Source organism: Gopherus flavomarginatus, chromosome 2 (genome assembly GCF_025201925.1).
Source record: "Gopherus flavomarginatus isolate rGopFla2 chromosome 2, rGopFla2.mat.asm, whole genome shotgun sequence".
Taxonomy (NCBI): domain Eukaryota; kingdom Metazoa; phylum Chordata; order Testudines; family Testudinidae; genus Gopherus; species Gopherus flavomarginatus.
The window spans coordinates 166,268,244-166,285,447 of NC_066618.1; the positions used below are offsets into that span (position 1 = coordinate 166,268,244).

Sequence of the window (17,204 nt, forward strand, 5' to 3'; positions counted from 1 at the left end):
TGTGGATTGACGGTTAAGCCTATGAACCACTGCATGGGAGACCTGTGTTTGGGAAAAGTCCACATTCAAGTGTCTAAAGCCATCTTTTCTGCTGTAGAGAGGAGATAGTCACTGAAACTGCACTACTGAAACACAACCAAAAGGGTTAAAACAATGTCCTTTAGACTAGATACGGGAGTTACTTGAGGACTGGAGTCTTGTGGGGGACTGTATTGAAAAGGAAGGCTTTCTGGCTGCCGAGAGGCCCTGACTGCCTCTGACTCCACTTCTTCAGAAGTCTCCATCCTAGGTAACCTGCAGCTACATAAAACTATTATAAGACACAGAAATGAACGTGATATGATGGGACCAAACCAGTCTGCTTACAATGATGGAAAGTGAGGTGGGAACATGTCAAGGACATGGAAATTGCCATACCAGACCAGAGCACTGACCATATAGCATAGTATCCTGTCTTCAACAGCTGCCACTACCAGATGCTTCATAGGAAGGTGCAAAAAAAAAAAAGCCATGCAGTTTGACAATTCCCATATTCTTGACATGTCTCACCTTCTCTCTTCTGACAGCCACTCTCAAACTAGGAAAAAATAAGAAAAGGACAACAGCAGCACATGGCCGGCAGAAACAATTAGCTGGAAAGTGGTCATGTTGTCATGTACACTGTGTGCTCTTAAGGGTGGATGTAGAAGTCCAAGTGCTCATGGGGAGGCTCATTTTATTGAACGTGGAGGCAGAAAAAGGCTGCAGGTACTGAGAACCAGCACACTTGTCCTCAGTGTACTAGGGGTTTACTTACAATACTATTATTTCTGTGCAGTGTACACATACATATTGCAAAATGAAATCTTGGCATCTCCTGCATCTAGCAAAAAGCATTACGGACACTGATACAGAATTCTCTCAATCAGTGTGGGCTGACAGTCAACTGACATTTCTAATTTGCATGCCACACTAGTACACTAATTTTTGCTAGTATGTGCACGAGATACAACCACTTCTTCACTTATTTAGAATCATACAATCCACCATAATTATTAAAACTGATTTCAATGGCAACTGTCAGTTAAAACATGTGGTTTAAGTGTTGTATAGAAAGCAGTATACATAGGTAGTTATAACATGTTTTTAGGTGCCTCTTAGAAATAAGTAACATTTCCACTAAGTTTCTATGAACGCTAACGATGAATACTTCAAATACCACAAAACCCCAGTAAATCACATTTTGAAAAACGAGAATTCAAGAATCTTTTGATAGTACTCTTTTATGAGCAGGGACTGCATCTTCCTCTGAGTTTGGAAAGCACCCAATTTTGAGCACTACTGCAATCTAAATAATACTACTCATAATTCTTTCCACTACTCCTCTCGGATACATAAGCTTCGCATCTGAGCTGTAGTAGACACTTGCTAAACAATTATGATTACATTGCATAGTGCGTCACACAGTGAACTACAGGCTCACAATGCCTTCTAAGTACATAAACAACTAATAAGAAATATAAAGCTGCAAAAAAGGAATTCCCTGTTAATAATCACAAAAAGATGAAACTGTTATTCCACTTACATTTTGTTCCTCTGGTTCTAGTTTGGGAATTTTGTGTGACTTGCGTTCTTCTGATCGTGAAGAGTCATGCTTGCTACTTTTTTTCCTTTTCTCCTTTCTCCCTTCATGTTTCATCTTAGCATACTCACTTGCCTGTACTTCATTCAAAAGGTCCCCACACAGAGAGGACTCAAACAATTCCCTGCCATTCTGGATAGTTTTGGTTATTTTTAATTTGATTTCTGGTGAACCAGTCTTCTTTGGAATCACCGTTTGTGGTACTGAAGGAGGTGGTGGTGGTGGAGGTTGTGGAGGGGAAGATTTTTCCAGAACTTCATGCGGTCTCATGTTAGAGTTTTCCATTTGGTAATACTCTGGGGGACTAAAGTTTCTAACTGCACCAAAGCCATTGGCTGAACCATTGGGATACTGACTGTATGTCTGGTATTTGGCTTGAGGTTCATACATATTGATTGTTGGTGGATAGCCATTAGTGATCGGTGGAAGATCCTCTGTCGTTGGAGTAGGGTACTGAAAGCCTTGCTGCAGGGCAGTTTCATATGGTGTCTGACCACCATCTTCAGCGATGTCACTGCTGGCATCAAAGGCATCCTCCTGGCGGATGTTGGCTGAGTCAATGAGCTGAGGTGGCTGCTGAATTGTGTTTCCCATGATCCCTTGCATGAAAGAGAAAGAGAAATCCATTGTTCTGCTCCAGCATCCTTAGCTTTCCCTTTCTCTCATAGGGCCTAAAAGTAAAGGGATAAAAAATAAGTAATCAGTGTAAATGAAAGGAAAAGAATTAAGCAACTGAAACAGTTAAGAAGAAATAGAGCTACCAAGAATATGAACAACTTTCATACCTCCACTTTCACTAGACACCCTCTTATACAGTCAACATTACCCTGCACACAGAGTACCCCCAATGCACCCGACTTTTCACCAGCTGTGTAACACCCTGACCGTTCTGTTCTCTGCATGGGAAAATCAAGACTGAAGTATGCCAAATTATGTGGTAGTTTTCTAATGCTAACAATAATCTACTAGGGATTTGTATGGGTTTGCCCAATTTATTTACATTTAAATTGTAATCAAATTCAGAACTCTCATACACAGATGATCAACAATGTATAATACCCAGATAGGGTTCCAAAGATGAAAAGCTACTTTGCAAACAAGCCTCACACACCTATTTTCAGTAAAACAATATATAAATAATTTAATCCCATTATTCGTAATATCCACCTAGAAGTTTGAAAATGGAAATTCTCTCTCACCAAACATTTGTAGTGGAACTAAAATAAGAACAGTCCTTTGTATACCAACTTCCATGACACCGTCCACACATTTCTGTGCACAGGCTTTTTGACTTAATGGCTTCTCTTCAGCCAGCAGAGGAGAATGACCAATTTTTTCCAAAGGTTACATGTATTTCTCAGCAATGGTCATTTCTCAAGATATTTGAAACAGAAGAAATTGTCAGCTGCAGGAGTTTTAAACACAGGTCAAACTGTGGGCTCAAACTAAGAGTGTTAGAATAATGGTTCTAAATACTGTATCAGACCAGAAAAAGCTAACACAAATCACTAGAAGACTGAAACTGTGATGCTTATTCAACTTTGCAGAAGTGCCTATCCAAGGCTCCAGGTACGATACAACCATTATAAATTCAACAGGCAGGAATGGTCATAGAAAGACCTCCACAATCCACCAATGTATGTTTCTTCTCTTCCTTTTCCTTAAAAATCTTATTCAAACTTTACCTCTCCCCAGCAAAGCCTGTGAAAACAGATGAGCACTGATATATGCCCTGGAAGTTACCAAGCTCTGGCTGTTGGCTTTTTTAAATACACAGTAGCACAATTATAGCAAATAGATGCTAATTATTCCACTCCAGCTGGTGAGAAAACCCAAAGAGCTCTACTCAATGGAAGGATCATTTTTCTATGCCATTAGACTTTAAACAACACGTGGTAACAATTGATTTCAGGACTGAGGTGGTTAAACCAAGGCAGAAAATAAGTTATCTTGCCATTAAAATGTTCACCTTGGCACCACCCAATGTAGGCCACATTTCTCTCCCAGATGCCTCCTGCCCTCCTAGCCTTTGGAACCACACACCAGAGAGGAGAAGTTCCTCCCTGAAGAGACAGGAAGGAAATTCAGCAACCATCTAAGCCAAATTCAGATCAAGCCAACCCTCGGCTTCCTTTGGAGTACCTGCCCAGGTCTGTCACATGGTAGTAATAACGCTACCTTTACCACCGCAGTATCTGAGGTCCTGGAAATTTTTACTGTATCTCATAAGACTTGACACAGTTTTACAGCCACTTCAAACACAGAGGGAAAAAAGTTCAATGAAATATTACATGCTCACAAATTAGCCTTCTTCTCTATTTAAGAAATTTAAACCATTTTAATGCTTAGTTGGAGGGAATGGCTTAATGGGTTACATCTCATGTTTGAAATATCGCCTTGCTACCCAGTAAGGTCATTTTAGTCCTTTCAAGATAAATAAATGGAGTATCACAATATGTGCATTTTTGTGTTGTGAGGATGGAGGTCCCGAATGCTCTTTCATACAAGATTTTTTTCTGGTCTGTAATTATATTAAAGATCCCATGACATACATTTCACAATAAGGATCTGCCCACTTCCTTGCCTGAGTTTCATTCTCAACCTCCCAATGCAACATATCCAGATATCTTATTCCCCATGTCAGACTTAAAAGAAAAAAAAAACCCTCCTCCTCAGGAACTAATAGAGATGTAATGAAAAATCAACTACAAGAAAATAGAACTTGTCCAATTACATAGCAAAAATGTACTAGTCAACTCCACATTCACAGATTATATTGATGCTCAGTTTTACTTCATGGTGATATCAGCCAAAGCCTCATGGGATCCAACTACAAGTGGCCTCATGAGATCCAACTACAAGTGTCTTGTTTGGCTCAGGTCACAAGACAATTCAACTCCCTCAGGGTCAGGTCAGCTCCCCTACCTCTTGCCCATGGGGTCAGCATGGCGACTGCAAGTCCCATTCCTGCCAGCCGCCACCACCTCACTGTGCTGCAGCATGATATTCCTGGGGAAACTGTGCGCAACTGCAGTGCAGCAGAAAAATCCCCCCTCCACAGTATCCCTTTACTTCCTTCAGGGCCGGTTCTACCATTTTTGCCACCTCAAGCAAAAAAAAAAAAAAGCACGCTGCTCGGACTGTGCCACCCCAAGAATGGACAAATGCCACCCTTTAGCATGAGCTGCCCCAGGCTTTCCTTGCAGAAAATGGTTTAGGTGGGGAAGCAAACAGAAGCTGCACCAGCGCTCACTCACCCCTACCCACAGCTCAGATGCGTCTCTTCAGGCAGCCAGGGGAAGAGGTAAATCACTGGGGGAGAGAGAGGGCTGGGGATGACCTGGCCATCCAGGGACAGTAGTCCCAGTGGGGGGTGGGGGAGAGAACAGAGACAGAGATCCCCCTCCCTCTTCCATGCATGGAGCAGCTGGGGATGGGTCAGATCAAGCTCCAGAAACATCCCCTAGCTGCAGGAAACTCTGCACCATGTGTGAGTTTGTTTTTTCCAGGTGCGGGGGGAAAAGGGCGGGGTGCAGGGTGGGTGTGGATGCACAGAGGTTGGGAGGACAGGGGGAGCAGCTCCCTGTACAATGACCCCTCCCTCCATCTGCACACCTGGAACACTGCCCCACCAAGCTCCATCCAAATCAGGAGCCCTCCGCACCCACAACCCCACACCACTGAGTTCCAACCAGCTGCATCCTGACCCTCCACTCCACCAAACCCCACTTCCCCTCAACACTGAGCCCTAACTACCATCACCTCACCCACCCCTTGCAGAGTCCCATTCCCCCTGCACCCAGAACCCCACACCGAGCCCCTGTGCACCCAGATTCCCCCAAACCTAGACTGCACCACACAGAACCCTGGTACTCCTGAGGGAATTCTGCAGCAAAAAATTTAAAATTCTGCATATTTTAATTGTCAAAATAACACAATATAATCACACCATTTTCAATTATTTTGATAATTTATTTTAAAATACTTGTCAGCAAATAATTGAAAATGATGTGATTATATTGTGTTATTTTGACAATTAAAATATGCAGAATTTTAAAATATTGTGCACAGAATATTTAATTTTTCAGTGCAGAATTCCCTCAGGAGTAAAAATAAGCATGCTGATGACTCAACTGCCTCTCACTGTGCAGCATATCAAGGCAGCAGGGGCGGTGCACACAGCCACCTATCACTGTGCATCACGCATGTCTCACAAGCCCCTGGTGCCCTTTTGCAACCCTCTCAGGGTCACGATGTACAGTTTGGAGATGTTGCTCTAGCTCAACCAGAAATTATAGGTGTGATGCTGGAATATAACTGGCAGAACTTCTATGGCCTGTGTTACGCAGGTCTATGAATAGTCTATGAATCTATGAAACTGTTCACTATACAAATTCGGTTAACATTCTTATGGAAAGTTAAGTCAAATGTTCCTATACTGGGGTTTGTGAAGATGTTCTAGAGGTGAGTCGAGAGAGTTGCTAGTTTATCCTGTGACGTTTGTACACATGCATAATATTAGTTGACAAGGGTTGCAGTTACAACAGATGAGGGATGACAAAGCTTGAGCCAATCACTAACTGATGAGGATTAGGAAGAAACTTCCCTTATGGGCAGGTTTTAACTATCCACTAAGGAATTTCTCTTTTCCTAGACTAGCTGGAACCTGTGCTAATTCCTGTGTCCCTAACACATCTAAAACCACACTCATGCCTATGTTCACACCCATTTTCACAAAAATTACCTTCTAGGGTAGCTTCCAGTTAGAGTTCTAGAAAGATTAATTACCTGTTAAAAACACACTCATTAACGTTTTTCCTTAATTGACACTGATTCACCAATTTCCTCTTAGGGTATGTCTACACTGGCACTTTGTCGGCAAAACTTTTGTCCTTCATGGATGTTTAAAAAAAAAACAAACACACCCCCGAACAATAAAAGTTTTATAGACGAAAAGCATTGGTGCGAACAGCGCTTCGTCTGCAGGAAAGCCACTGCCACTCATGGGAGATGGAAGTTTTTTGTCAGCAGAAGAGCTCTCTCCTGCCGACAAACAGCAGCTACACAGCCCGGTGGCAGCGGCACAGCAGTGTCGCTAAAAGCTGCATAGTGTAGCCATAGCCTTAGTGTGGTCTAGCGGCAGCAAGCAACTGAAGCAGGTGCTGGCTCCTCATTTCCAAGAGCTAAATAGCATTAAAAGTCAACTAATAATACATTAAATACTTTACTAATATTAACTTCAGCAATTGCTTACATGGAAAAGTATCAGATATTAAGGAAAGCTGATCCATAAAACACTGTATTCAAATGTGATGTACACCATGAAAAAATTGAGGATAGCTAAATTAAAATATGCTTAGTTTTCTTTTTGATTTTTACTGCTACAGAAGTCAGGCTGCCAGGCCATGCTCACTTAATCCTAGGCAAAGACTGCTAACCGTGGTAGAGGCATTTAAGACCTAGGCCACAAAAGAAATTGCACTGATTTAACTAAACCTATTTCTAAATTGTGCAGCCTCCTTGTGTGGACCTCTGAAACTGGTTTAAGAGTGGCTGATGATATTATTAAATTCAGTAACAAATCTTTAGCAACCATGAACCTATCATCCTCCAGAGATGGAGCATCATCCTGTAGATTTTGCCCTAAAGACGTAAATACACCAGCTAATAGGTATCTGTGTGTCCCTAGATTCTCCTTCTGTAACATCACAAGTGGTTTCTGTGGAAATTATTATATTCCAACAGCTGTGCAACTGCGGGTGAGGAAAAAGCCAATTAACTTTTAACACAGAATATTTTTTTGAAGTTCATCAGCTCTCATCCAAACTCATTTTTAAGTAATTTCTTTGTTTGTACAGTGCCTAGAACAATGGTACCTTTGGCCTTGATTGGGGTCCTTAGGCATTACCACAATGGAAACTTACAAAAATTCTTACCACATTTTTCTATGCGGCACCAACTGCTCTTTTAAAGGCTTCACTGACATTGGGCAAATCATTTAACCTCTGTTCCTCAGTTTCTCCATCTGTAAAGTGTGTGCTGCAAGACTTGCAGTAATTCACTGATGTTCATAAAGTGTTTTGAGATCCTTAGCGTGAAGGCATAAAGGTGCAAAATATTAAGTTTCTATGCCAAAGAAGAAAAGTTCAGCCATGCAATGTTGACTTCATCCCAACAGCTACCAAATCTTATGTTTTACAGTCAAGCAAGTAGGCCAGCTACTCATTTTCTTCACTGTATTGAACAATTTCTGTAATGTGCAAGTGACTCACACTGCAAGGGAAGAACCAAAGTGTATACCACAGTTACCAAAACAAAGAAAACTTATCCAGCTAATACTACCCAATTTTGATTTATAGCCCTCAAAGACTATTATCTCCACTCTTTAAATCAGCAATGACCACATTAAAGGTGATTTGTATTTAGAAAATTACCTTGCCTCTGCTCATCCCTTAATTTTCCTCTAGTGAAGCAAAGGGCTTTTTAAAGACTTTTCTTCAAATTATCTCTAATAGTAATAAAGACCAAGAATTTTTGGATGAAGAGTCAGTCAGGAAAAGAGACGGAAATTTCTCTTTGAAGATACAATGTCTTATAAATTACATGATTGGCTAGCCATAGTATTCTCTAGACAGTGATCTAAGAAAATACCTGCTCTGGAGCATCCAATAGGAATTTTGAGCCTCACTCTGACATTTTGGCCACATTTTAATCCTACCTAAGGATCTCAGTAAAATTAAGCTACAGCATCAGCTTGACACGTGTATAAGACATATCAGTAAACAACTATACATAATTCACAACCAGTCAACTCCCTTGGTTCAGGAGTCACTAAGAACTACATTAACATGAATAAAAGGTCTTTTCTCCCTTAAAAAGCATTATACTAACTTTCAATGCAAGGAAATCAGAGCAAAAACAGGGATGTAAAACACTGGAGAGAGGTTTACACTACAGACTGCAACATACTTGTATGAATAAAAAACATGAGGTAGGCAATTTTTCATCTCTCTCTTACAAGGATATTTGACGTTTAGAAATTGGGATTTAAAGGCATCTATATTCTGCATAGTTTTTTAGTAGTATAATCTTTCTAGTACAAAGCAGAAAAACGAACTAATATTTAATCTACGGGAACACTGCAAGATTATGCCAATCGGATCATGTCCAACTGATTAAATTTATTTCATTAGGCCAATGGTACATTTAGATTGCACAACAGTCTCTTTGATCATGAGGTCACCGATTTTAATCCAGCCTATATAAGTATCAGCATCTTTTGAAAATTACAAACTGATGGCTTTCAGTGATTTAAATGAAATCATTTAGTGAGTAGTTGGCATTAATTAGATTCCTGTTAATACTTTCACCAGGGACAATGGATACTGAACCCACACATGTGGCCCCTGCAGGTCAGAGCTCATACACTTTGGCAGGGAAAACCTTGCATTGCTACTTGGTTTACTGCAGGGGTAGGCAACCTATGACATGAGTGAGCTGATTTTCAGTGGCACTCACAGTGCCCGGGTCCTGGCCACTGGTCCGGGGGGGGCTCTTCATTTTAATTTAAATTTTAAAAGAAGCTTCTTAAACATTTTAAAAGCCTTATTTACTTTACATATAACAATAGTTTAGTTATATATTATAGACTTATAGAAAGAGACCTTCTAAAAACGTTAAAATGTATTACTGGCACGCAAAACCTTAAATTAGAGTGAATAAATGAAGACTCCATTTCTAAAAGGTTGCCGACCCCTGGTTTACTGTATCAGCTCCATGGTTAAACAGGATTCAGTCCCCAGAGCAGCCAACAGAGCAGATTTCACAATAATTAAATTTCAAAGAAAGGGTTTTTTAAAGACAGCATAACAGGATGTGGAGTGTTGGGTTTTTTTGTTTGGATACATTAACCTATAATTACATCTACTAATTTAGAAGTTACTGGTAGAAGTCTTAAGTTTTTCAAAAGATTTCAAATATTCCCTTTTTGTGGGTTCATCTACATGAAATAATCTTGATTTTATTATGCATTCTGGCTATTTGGGACAACTTATTCATCTGGTGTACTACCTTCCAGTACAGAGTGCAGCAGAAGGGACTTTTGCTTAACAGAAAGGCTACATTGCAATGGTCTTCTATGCCCAATTCTTCTCCTCCCACAGAGCTTACACATCAGTAGCTCCCTCCTCCAGAGTCTTTGAATTCATCATCACTATAGTTAATACCCACACACTTTCCTATCGCCCCTCCTTTGCAAAACTTCAGTTGGTGCTTTCAAAATGAATATAGTAATATAAAGTAGCATCTGGATTATATTACACTGAAATAATAACTCCTGGGCCTAGTCAAATGCTAGAATAATGTGAGACCATAAATGGAGGACTCCATCTCAAACCTTAACCCTAAAAGAAGATTACTTTTGAGAAATTAGATTCCACCCCTGATGCAAACAGTACCGTATTTCTCCTCAGCAGCCCTCTGGCTGCCACAGAAGTAGCACTAAAGGGCTAAAAAGGAGGTTGGACGTAACTCACCCAAGTAGAAGAACAATCTCTAAAAGAGCTGGAAATGAGGATGTTCAGCAGTCTGAGTGAAGCTTGTAAGTTTTTATTTTATGCTAGTTAGGTCTCTTGGATCTCCAACTGCTGCTGTTGTATTAACTCAGAGTCCACCTCCTGCAAGTACAGGATTCAATATCCAGATAAAGGATATAATAAACAATAAATTGATACTACACTGGATCTCAGCCAAAGGATCAAGAAGAATGTAGCTAAATTATTTAAGGCTTCTTAACAGGAAAGAGTTTTTGGCACTATTGGAGAAAAAAAAAAAACAGTTTGAACAAAGATCGTGACATCTGCAAAACTGCAACAGGAACAGTTTTTCATTGCCTACAGGGGGCAGAAAAAGAGATTATTCTCCAGAATTATGTACTATATTCTGCACCTGTCTTTTCCCCACACTACCTTTCTGGGGCCTAAGGCAATGTAAACAGAACTTGTCAGTGACACTGAAACTAGAGACAAAATTTTCAAAACTACAATAATGTCCAAATAGGAACAGTATTTAAACAAATTAAATAAGTTTTTCTCCTTTGGAAAATGAAAACTATGTACTAGGAAAACAGTATAATCTAAAGTGATTAGGCTAGATCTCATGAGAAATGTTACCTTAATTTAATGGCAAATAAGCTTAACTTCCTACCCTAAACTCTTATATAGTATTGCTGTGGCATCAAGAAGTGGCTGCAATTTCAGCGATGGCTGAAGTTAATCATACATAGATAAGTTCATAAAGTGCTTTGGAATCTTTTGGGAAAAAGCTTTTCGCACTGAATCACTATTACATTTATCTAAGGCATTTTTAGGACCTAAATCACAAGTCTCAGGCTACGACATACCTGTTTGGTGCTCGGATACTAGTGACATGCAGTATAATAAGCTACATAATTATTGTATCTCTAAGATTTTCACAGAGATGTTACTAGACTCAGTAGTGGATGTTGCTGATCCAATTTCCTGTCTTTGATAATTACTGAAAGACTTTTGCAAAAAGGAGAGCCTTGTTGGCTTCTTTGAGAATGTCAGGCTTAGGCTATATAATTTACTAATATCCCACGTAGTCTCATTAAAACTATGGATATTAGCTAATCGCAAAAGAACGTTCACCTGCGAATTGATCGGGTTAGTAAGGGTACCTTATTACATTCTAACATGCTTTGAAATATCTTGAGAAAGAGCAGCATTATTTATTACAGAAATGTATGAAGATGCCAATCACTGCATCTGAGCACCACCACAAAGTTACATTCTATTCTTACCTTCCACTTTACTAAATATCCATTAACGATATCTTTGATAGATGACCATAAAATACAGCTTCCCTCAAGTGTAGAGACTTTTTATTGTTATATTCAAGCTTTCACTTTTGAACACTACGGATATAGGATGAATTAGAATAGGTGACCTAATGATCAAAGGGCTGAAAATTAACAATATAAGACAACATGTAGCTTTCAATGTTCAAATTTTCTATTGAAACTAGCTTTAAGGGAGGGGAAAAGGAAACAACATTCCCCTGCAACCCATATAACTCCAGCATCTTGCTGAGATAAGACAGCCAAAAATGAAATTGTTTAGAAAGTGAAACGCACAAGGTAAATATATGGTTAACAACTAATTAAAGGTAAATCAGATTTTTTTTAAATGTCACTTTTAGTACATTAAGTGACAACAACAACAAAATGCGTTTACAACATTTTAATCTGAATGTGTATAATTGTAAACCATGTTGTTGTAAATGCTATCTGAATTTCTGACAATACTAAGCTAAACAAAAATAGAATATAGTGAAACCACAACCAAGTCAGGAATCTGCAATACAACTTGATTGGCTTCTCTAGACTGGTGAATGAAATAGAGAAATATGCCAACAGAATATTTATTAAAAAAACATACAAATACAAACAAGCATTCACAGCTCTCCAAGTATGACCTAGGAATACTGCAGGTATCACCCAGCCAGGAAAGGTTTAGCACCATTAGGGAAGATGAGATCTCATTTTCTAGATGAGATCTCCCAATGTCAACACTACCCCTCCTCTTTCCCTCACCATCACACACTTACTATACCACAGGAATACAGAGTAAAGTCCCCAAAATCTGAGCAGAAAGGGCCAATCAACATGATATGCTGATACCAGAATTCCACAGCTACAGGTATTATGAGTAAAGTGGGTTTACCTATCTACAGGCAAACTGCAGAAGCCAACACAACATTCACAAAAAAAACTGTTACACCTAGTATTTGAACAAATACAAATTCAGAATGTTAACAAGAATGACTGAGACCCATAGTTTCAGTGCACTTCCCTGGCAATAACGACCAGCCAGAGGAGCTCCTGACTGAGAATGAAGCATAAGCCCATTAACTTGCACCTGATACTTTATCACCATGCAGTACCTGAGTTGCGAATACCACCACTTTTGTTGAAGGTGTTAGCAGCAAAAAGCTTAAAATTAATTTCCATAATACGTTTGATTGACTTAATTTTTCCTGTCCACTGTTGCAATGTACTACTGTGGGACTATCTAAAATTGTATGTTATACGGTTTGTGGAGGTTCACACATTGTTGGATGTTGGGCATTCCACAGAGATGTAAAGAAACTACTTTAAGAACTGATACTTTACTATTGGCTCATTGGTAAAGGTAAAGAGAGAAACGAGAAACTAATTAGAAACAAATTTTTACATTAATTATAGTTAAACATGAGGTTAGTGAACAGTGCCACTGCTTGGCAAGGCTGGGCTGGACTTTCCAATTATAGCAATTGCCTGGAAAACCAAAGTTCTGGGATATAGCCTCAAAATAATCATAGCACATTAGCTAGGCAGGCCCCATTAACAGAAGCAGGAGTTGCAGCACTAACCCACATCTGAAGAAGCGAGGCTTTTTTACCCATGAAAGCTTATGCCCAAATAAATCTGTTAGTCTTTAAGGTGCCACCAGACTCCTTGTTGTTTTCACTAATCCACAGATTTTCCAGGTTCTGTTTCTTTTCTAAACCCTGAAAAAGCTGTCAAAGTTATGCACAAAGACTTCATAACTTACTTTTATCTTTTGTGCAATTTTTTTCTAAAACATGGAGCAATCTGATTTTTCCTTACATATGACGACACTTTATTTATGTAGTCCTGGTCATATCAAAAAGCTTAACCCATGAAGCTGCCAATTTCAACTCTTGTTTGTTTGTTATGTGTGTCTTATAAACAAAGAGATTGCATTGCTGTGGCAGGCTACTTTGCCAATTTGTTGCAACACACAGAAATCTTAAAGCATCCAAACAACATTAACTATGTTGCTATTATTTGAAAATGTACAACTACTTGGTATTGTGGATAGGAAATTAATGCAATAATCCTTGAACTTCAAAGAAACTTCTGACCATAGCAGAGCAGATTCTGAATTTATACTGCAGGCACTTTTTATAGGCGTGAAGAGACTCTTAGGTGTGCCACACTAATATGAATGTAAAACAATTCAAACAGTAACTGACTAGTTTAATAAATTATGTAAATAATCATTAATTTTAATACAAAGTTTGCTAGGATGCCCAGAACAGGACAACACAAAGCTGAGTGTTTTAAATATGAATATTGAATCCAGTAACAAAAATTAATTCTGGTGTTGGTATCTGAACTGCAGATAGCCTCAACTCCATAAGACAATACTAAATTCCATCAGACAGTTTTTTTCAACTGGTTCCTAGCATACCTGTATAGTCTACAATTTTCATTACAGAAAAACACTGACAGTTTTCACAGAAGCATCAATACCATATGTACGTACTGAATTTTATCTAAAAATTAATTAGATTTTAACATTATGAAAGGAAGAATAAAGATAGTGTACGTAATAAAACATCTTTTAAAATAATATAAGTCATTTTGGCTCACAGCAAAAGTAGTCATTGTAAACGAAGTAATAAAAACAGAACTAAGATGCACTTGATAAATGAAATGATAAAATAGTCTTCAATCCTGCACTGGGACACACTAGCAGACCTCTGTCCCTGTGAGGATTCCCACAGACTGCAGTGAGACTATGCACAAATGCAAGGGTCTCTGATAGCAAAGAGCTGATGTAGGATGGGGCCTTAGTGACTTGATTCCTTTTCATCCTTTTAACATACCTAGTGAGTTTGATTATCCTCCCTGTGCACCTTTTCATGGGCCGCTGAGGTTTGCTTTTTGTTTTGTCGATGGGGAAGATGTTTCCCACCGTTACAGAAAGTAATCTCTAGGATAACAATATTGAAAATCTCAAGCATTCAAAACTCATGAGCGAGGCACCACAAATCAAGATAGTGATTTAAAAATCAAGAGATTAGTTTAAAAAAAATAAACCTGGAGTACTCTTTATTTGCTCTTTAGTTTTGGAGACTCCAGGGTTCCATTAGGTCATGTTTTCAAGCTTTTCTCTGAAACCACAAGAGCAAAATTCTTGGCTTTGATTTATTTTTTAAAGTGGGATTTTACATAATCACATGAATCCAGGAGCTAGGGCTTTAATAAAACACCAAATATCATACGACTCACAATAAGTCTGCAAGAGTTGGCAATGCTTGGATAACATTAATGCATACAAACTATACAAAGTACTGCTTTGAACTTTAAAAGCACACACGGCAGCAGAGCTCAAAAGTAACTCCACATACAAAGGAGTCCAAAATTATTCCATACTACATTAATGAAAAGCACCTTGTCATTTAGATGCACAACCCCTCCTCTCAGTCCATATTTTCATTTGGTGTCTGTTCTCCTTTGGAGCCAATATCACCTTTTGAAGTGGTCCAAAGGACACACATTTGAATATTGAAACATTTATTGCACGTCTTCACTATGAGCCATTTGAAGATGTAAACAACAACTAGGAAGTTACATTACTTACTATGTCATTGTTTGGTCCAACATGCAAGGTGTGAGGATTTTAGTCCACTGGAATTATTCACTCTTAAAATCTAACAATAATACAATTCTAACTGACATAATTTAAGATCCTAAAACTGTGCACCAGTGAAATGTGTTGAGAAAAACACCAGTAAACAGATTGATGTTACACTGAATCCACAGCCAGTTACAGAATGAGAGAAGAGGTACGCTGTAATGTGTTACTTTAAAAGATATCCATAAATTCTACATAATATAGCTAGCTATTTACAAATGTGCAGTACCTGAAAACTCCTTGTAAAGATCTCTTGCTGTCTAAACTAAATTGGCAAGTATGTGGTTCAGCCTACAATTTTTTTAAAAGGATAAAAATAAGATTACTTGAATTGAGATTACTGTGATAGAGCCCCTAATTACAGCACAGTGACCTAAAGTCTCTTTATTCATATTTGGTGCTTTGATAAGATTACAATTACAAAACATGCCTGCTTCACACTCATTTGATTGCTGGGCTCAAATATGGATAACCTAATGAGTTTTCTGCTATACATAAAAACAAGTATCCACATTTTAAGTGGATAAAAAAGGGGAAGGCCTAGTTATTTTGTCAAAGAACATACTACTGCAATCCACATTTTTCACATTTACAGCAAAAAATACTTCCTATTTGCTAGATTTAAAATATAGTCAACGGATACGGTATCAAATACCTTTAAATGCATTCCACAATGCCTTCTACCAAGAGCCCTAGATCAAATAAAATGGCCAATGCTATTTCCTTGTTTACTTCAAGAAACTGAAAAAGATATTCAGTTACATCTGCCGTTTACAAAAAAGATACAACTTTCCACATATTTCTGCTTTTAATTCTTCTAGAACATCAGAGGAAATGTCAGGCAGTATAATCTCTCTGCAGATTTGAGTTGAAAAGGGTTAATTTCTGCACCGCAGTCCCCCGGCATGTCCTGTTTGCAACCGGGAGGAGGAGGGAAGGAAAATGTCGCTTTCCCCACTTTGCTGGCTAGGGTAGATTTCAGAGAGATAAGACGACAAGATAAGGAATACAGTAAAAAGCCAGGAATAGGGGGGCTGAGCCACCAGGAAGGGGATCCAAAGCAGGTTTTGGAGGAGGAATTTATTTACACTGCAGTGTCTAGGAGCAAACATGGCTGCCTCTGCCCCTTTAAATCCAAGCGGACCTCCTCTAGCTCTACCACCACCAAAACATCAAATTATCCCCACGTCTCTCTTTATTGCCCTACTTCCCACCTACACAAAATAAAGACACCCTCCCTCTCTAACAACAAGAGAATATCATTGCAATAACCAGCTTCCAGTCCTAACGCATGGAATACATACATACTCTAGAGAGAAACAATAGGTTCCCTCTCACCGTTTCCCATACCCCCGCCAAAAAAAACAAGAGCCCCTTCCCCACTACAAATCAGCGTATGTCTCTAAAGACTCGTTCATCATCCCCATTTCCCATACTCAAGAACCACCCGAAACCCCATGCAATATCCCGGCGCTTCTCACACACGTCCCAGATCCCCCAACCCATTACTCACCATGTAGAAATACCACCCCAGTCCACCTTATCTTCCAGCTCTCTGTACCACTAGTCCCCTAGACCTGGCATCCCCATCCCATGTCCCCTAAACCCCACCCCCTCACCCCCATACTTTCCTACCCCCACCCGTCGCTGCCCCACAGCCCCCCCACTCTTCTCATCCCCCACCCCCTCTCACCGTCAGTCTGTTCCATTCTAACTCCCCCCGCCGTGTCCGACCGAGCCTAGCAGAGAGACAAAGAGCAGGAACCGGGCCGGGCTCGGAGCAGGGGGAGAAAGAGGACCCCGCAGCAGGCCGCGCTGGGTCCCCGGCCTCGATTTCCGCGCCACCGGGTCCGCGTTCCACGGGCTCCGCCCAGGGAGGCGCCCGTGCCCCGGGCGGTGGGGGAGCCGCAGCGCCGCGGGGAGACCAGAGAGAGGCGCTGGGGGGGGGGGGGGGCGGTGAGGGCGGCCGCTGGCGGCGGGGGAGGGGAGCGCTGGTTCTCTCTGTGTCCCGGTTTCGGGCCGGCCCCGCTCACTCTCCCGCTCCCTCCCCCTCCTCCCCACGCACACAAAGCTCGGCT

The 17,204-nt window shown here is 40.1% G+C and overlaps 1 protein-coding gene across 7 annotated transcripts in view; it reads right to left on the reverse strand.

Annotated features, from left to right (window-relative positions):
* Window positions 1-17,204, reverse strand: part of NSD3 (nuclear receptor binding SET domain protein 3) — a 64,150-nt gene extending 46,946 nt beyond the window's left edge. For all 7 annotated transcript variants that reach the window (XM_050939836.1, XM_050939837.1, XM_050939838.1 and 4 more), the window contains exons 1-2: window positions 16,820-17,204; window positions 1,565-2,292 (exon numbers count right to left, since the gene is read on the reverse strand). In XM_050939836.1, coding sequence (XP_050795793.1) covers window positions 1,565-2,248 — 684 coding nt within the window. In that variant the 5' untranslated portion in view covers window positions 2,249-2,292; window positions 16,820-17,204. The remainder of the gene's footprint in view (window positions 1-1,564; window positions 2,293-16,819) is intronic.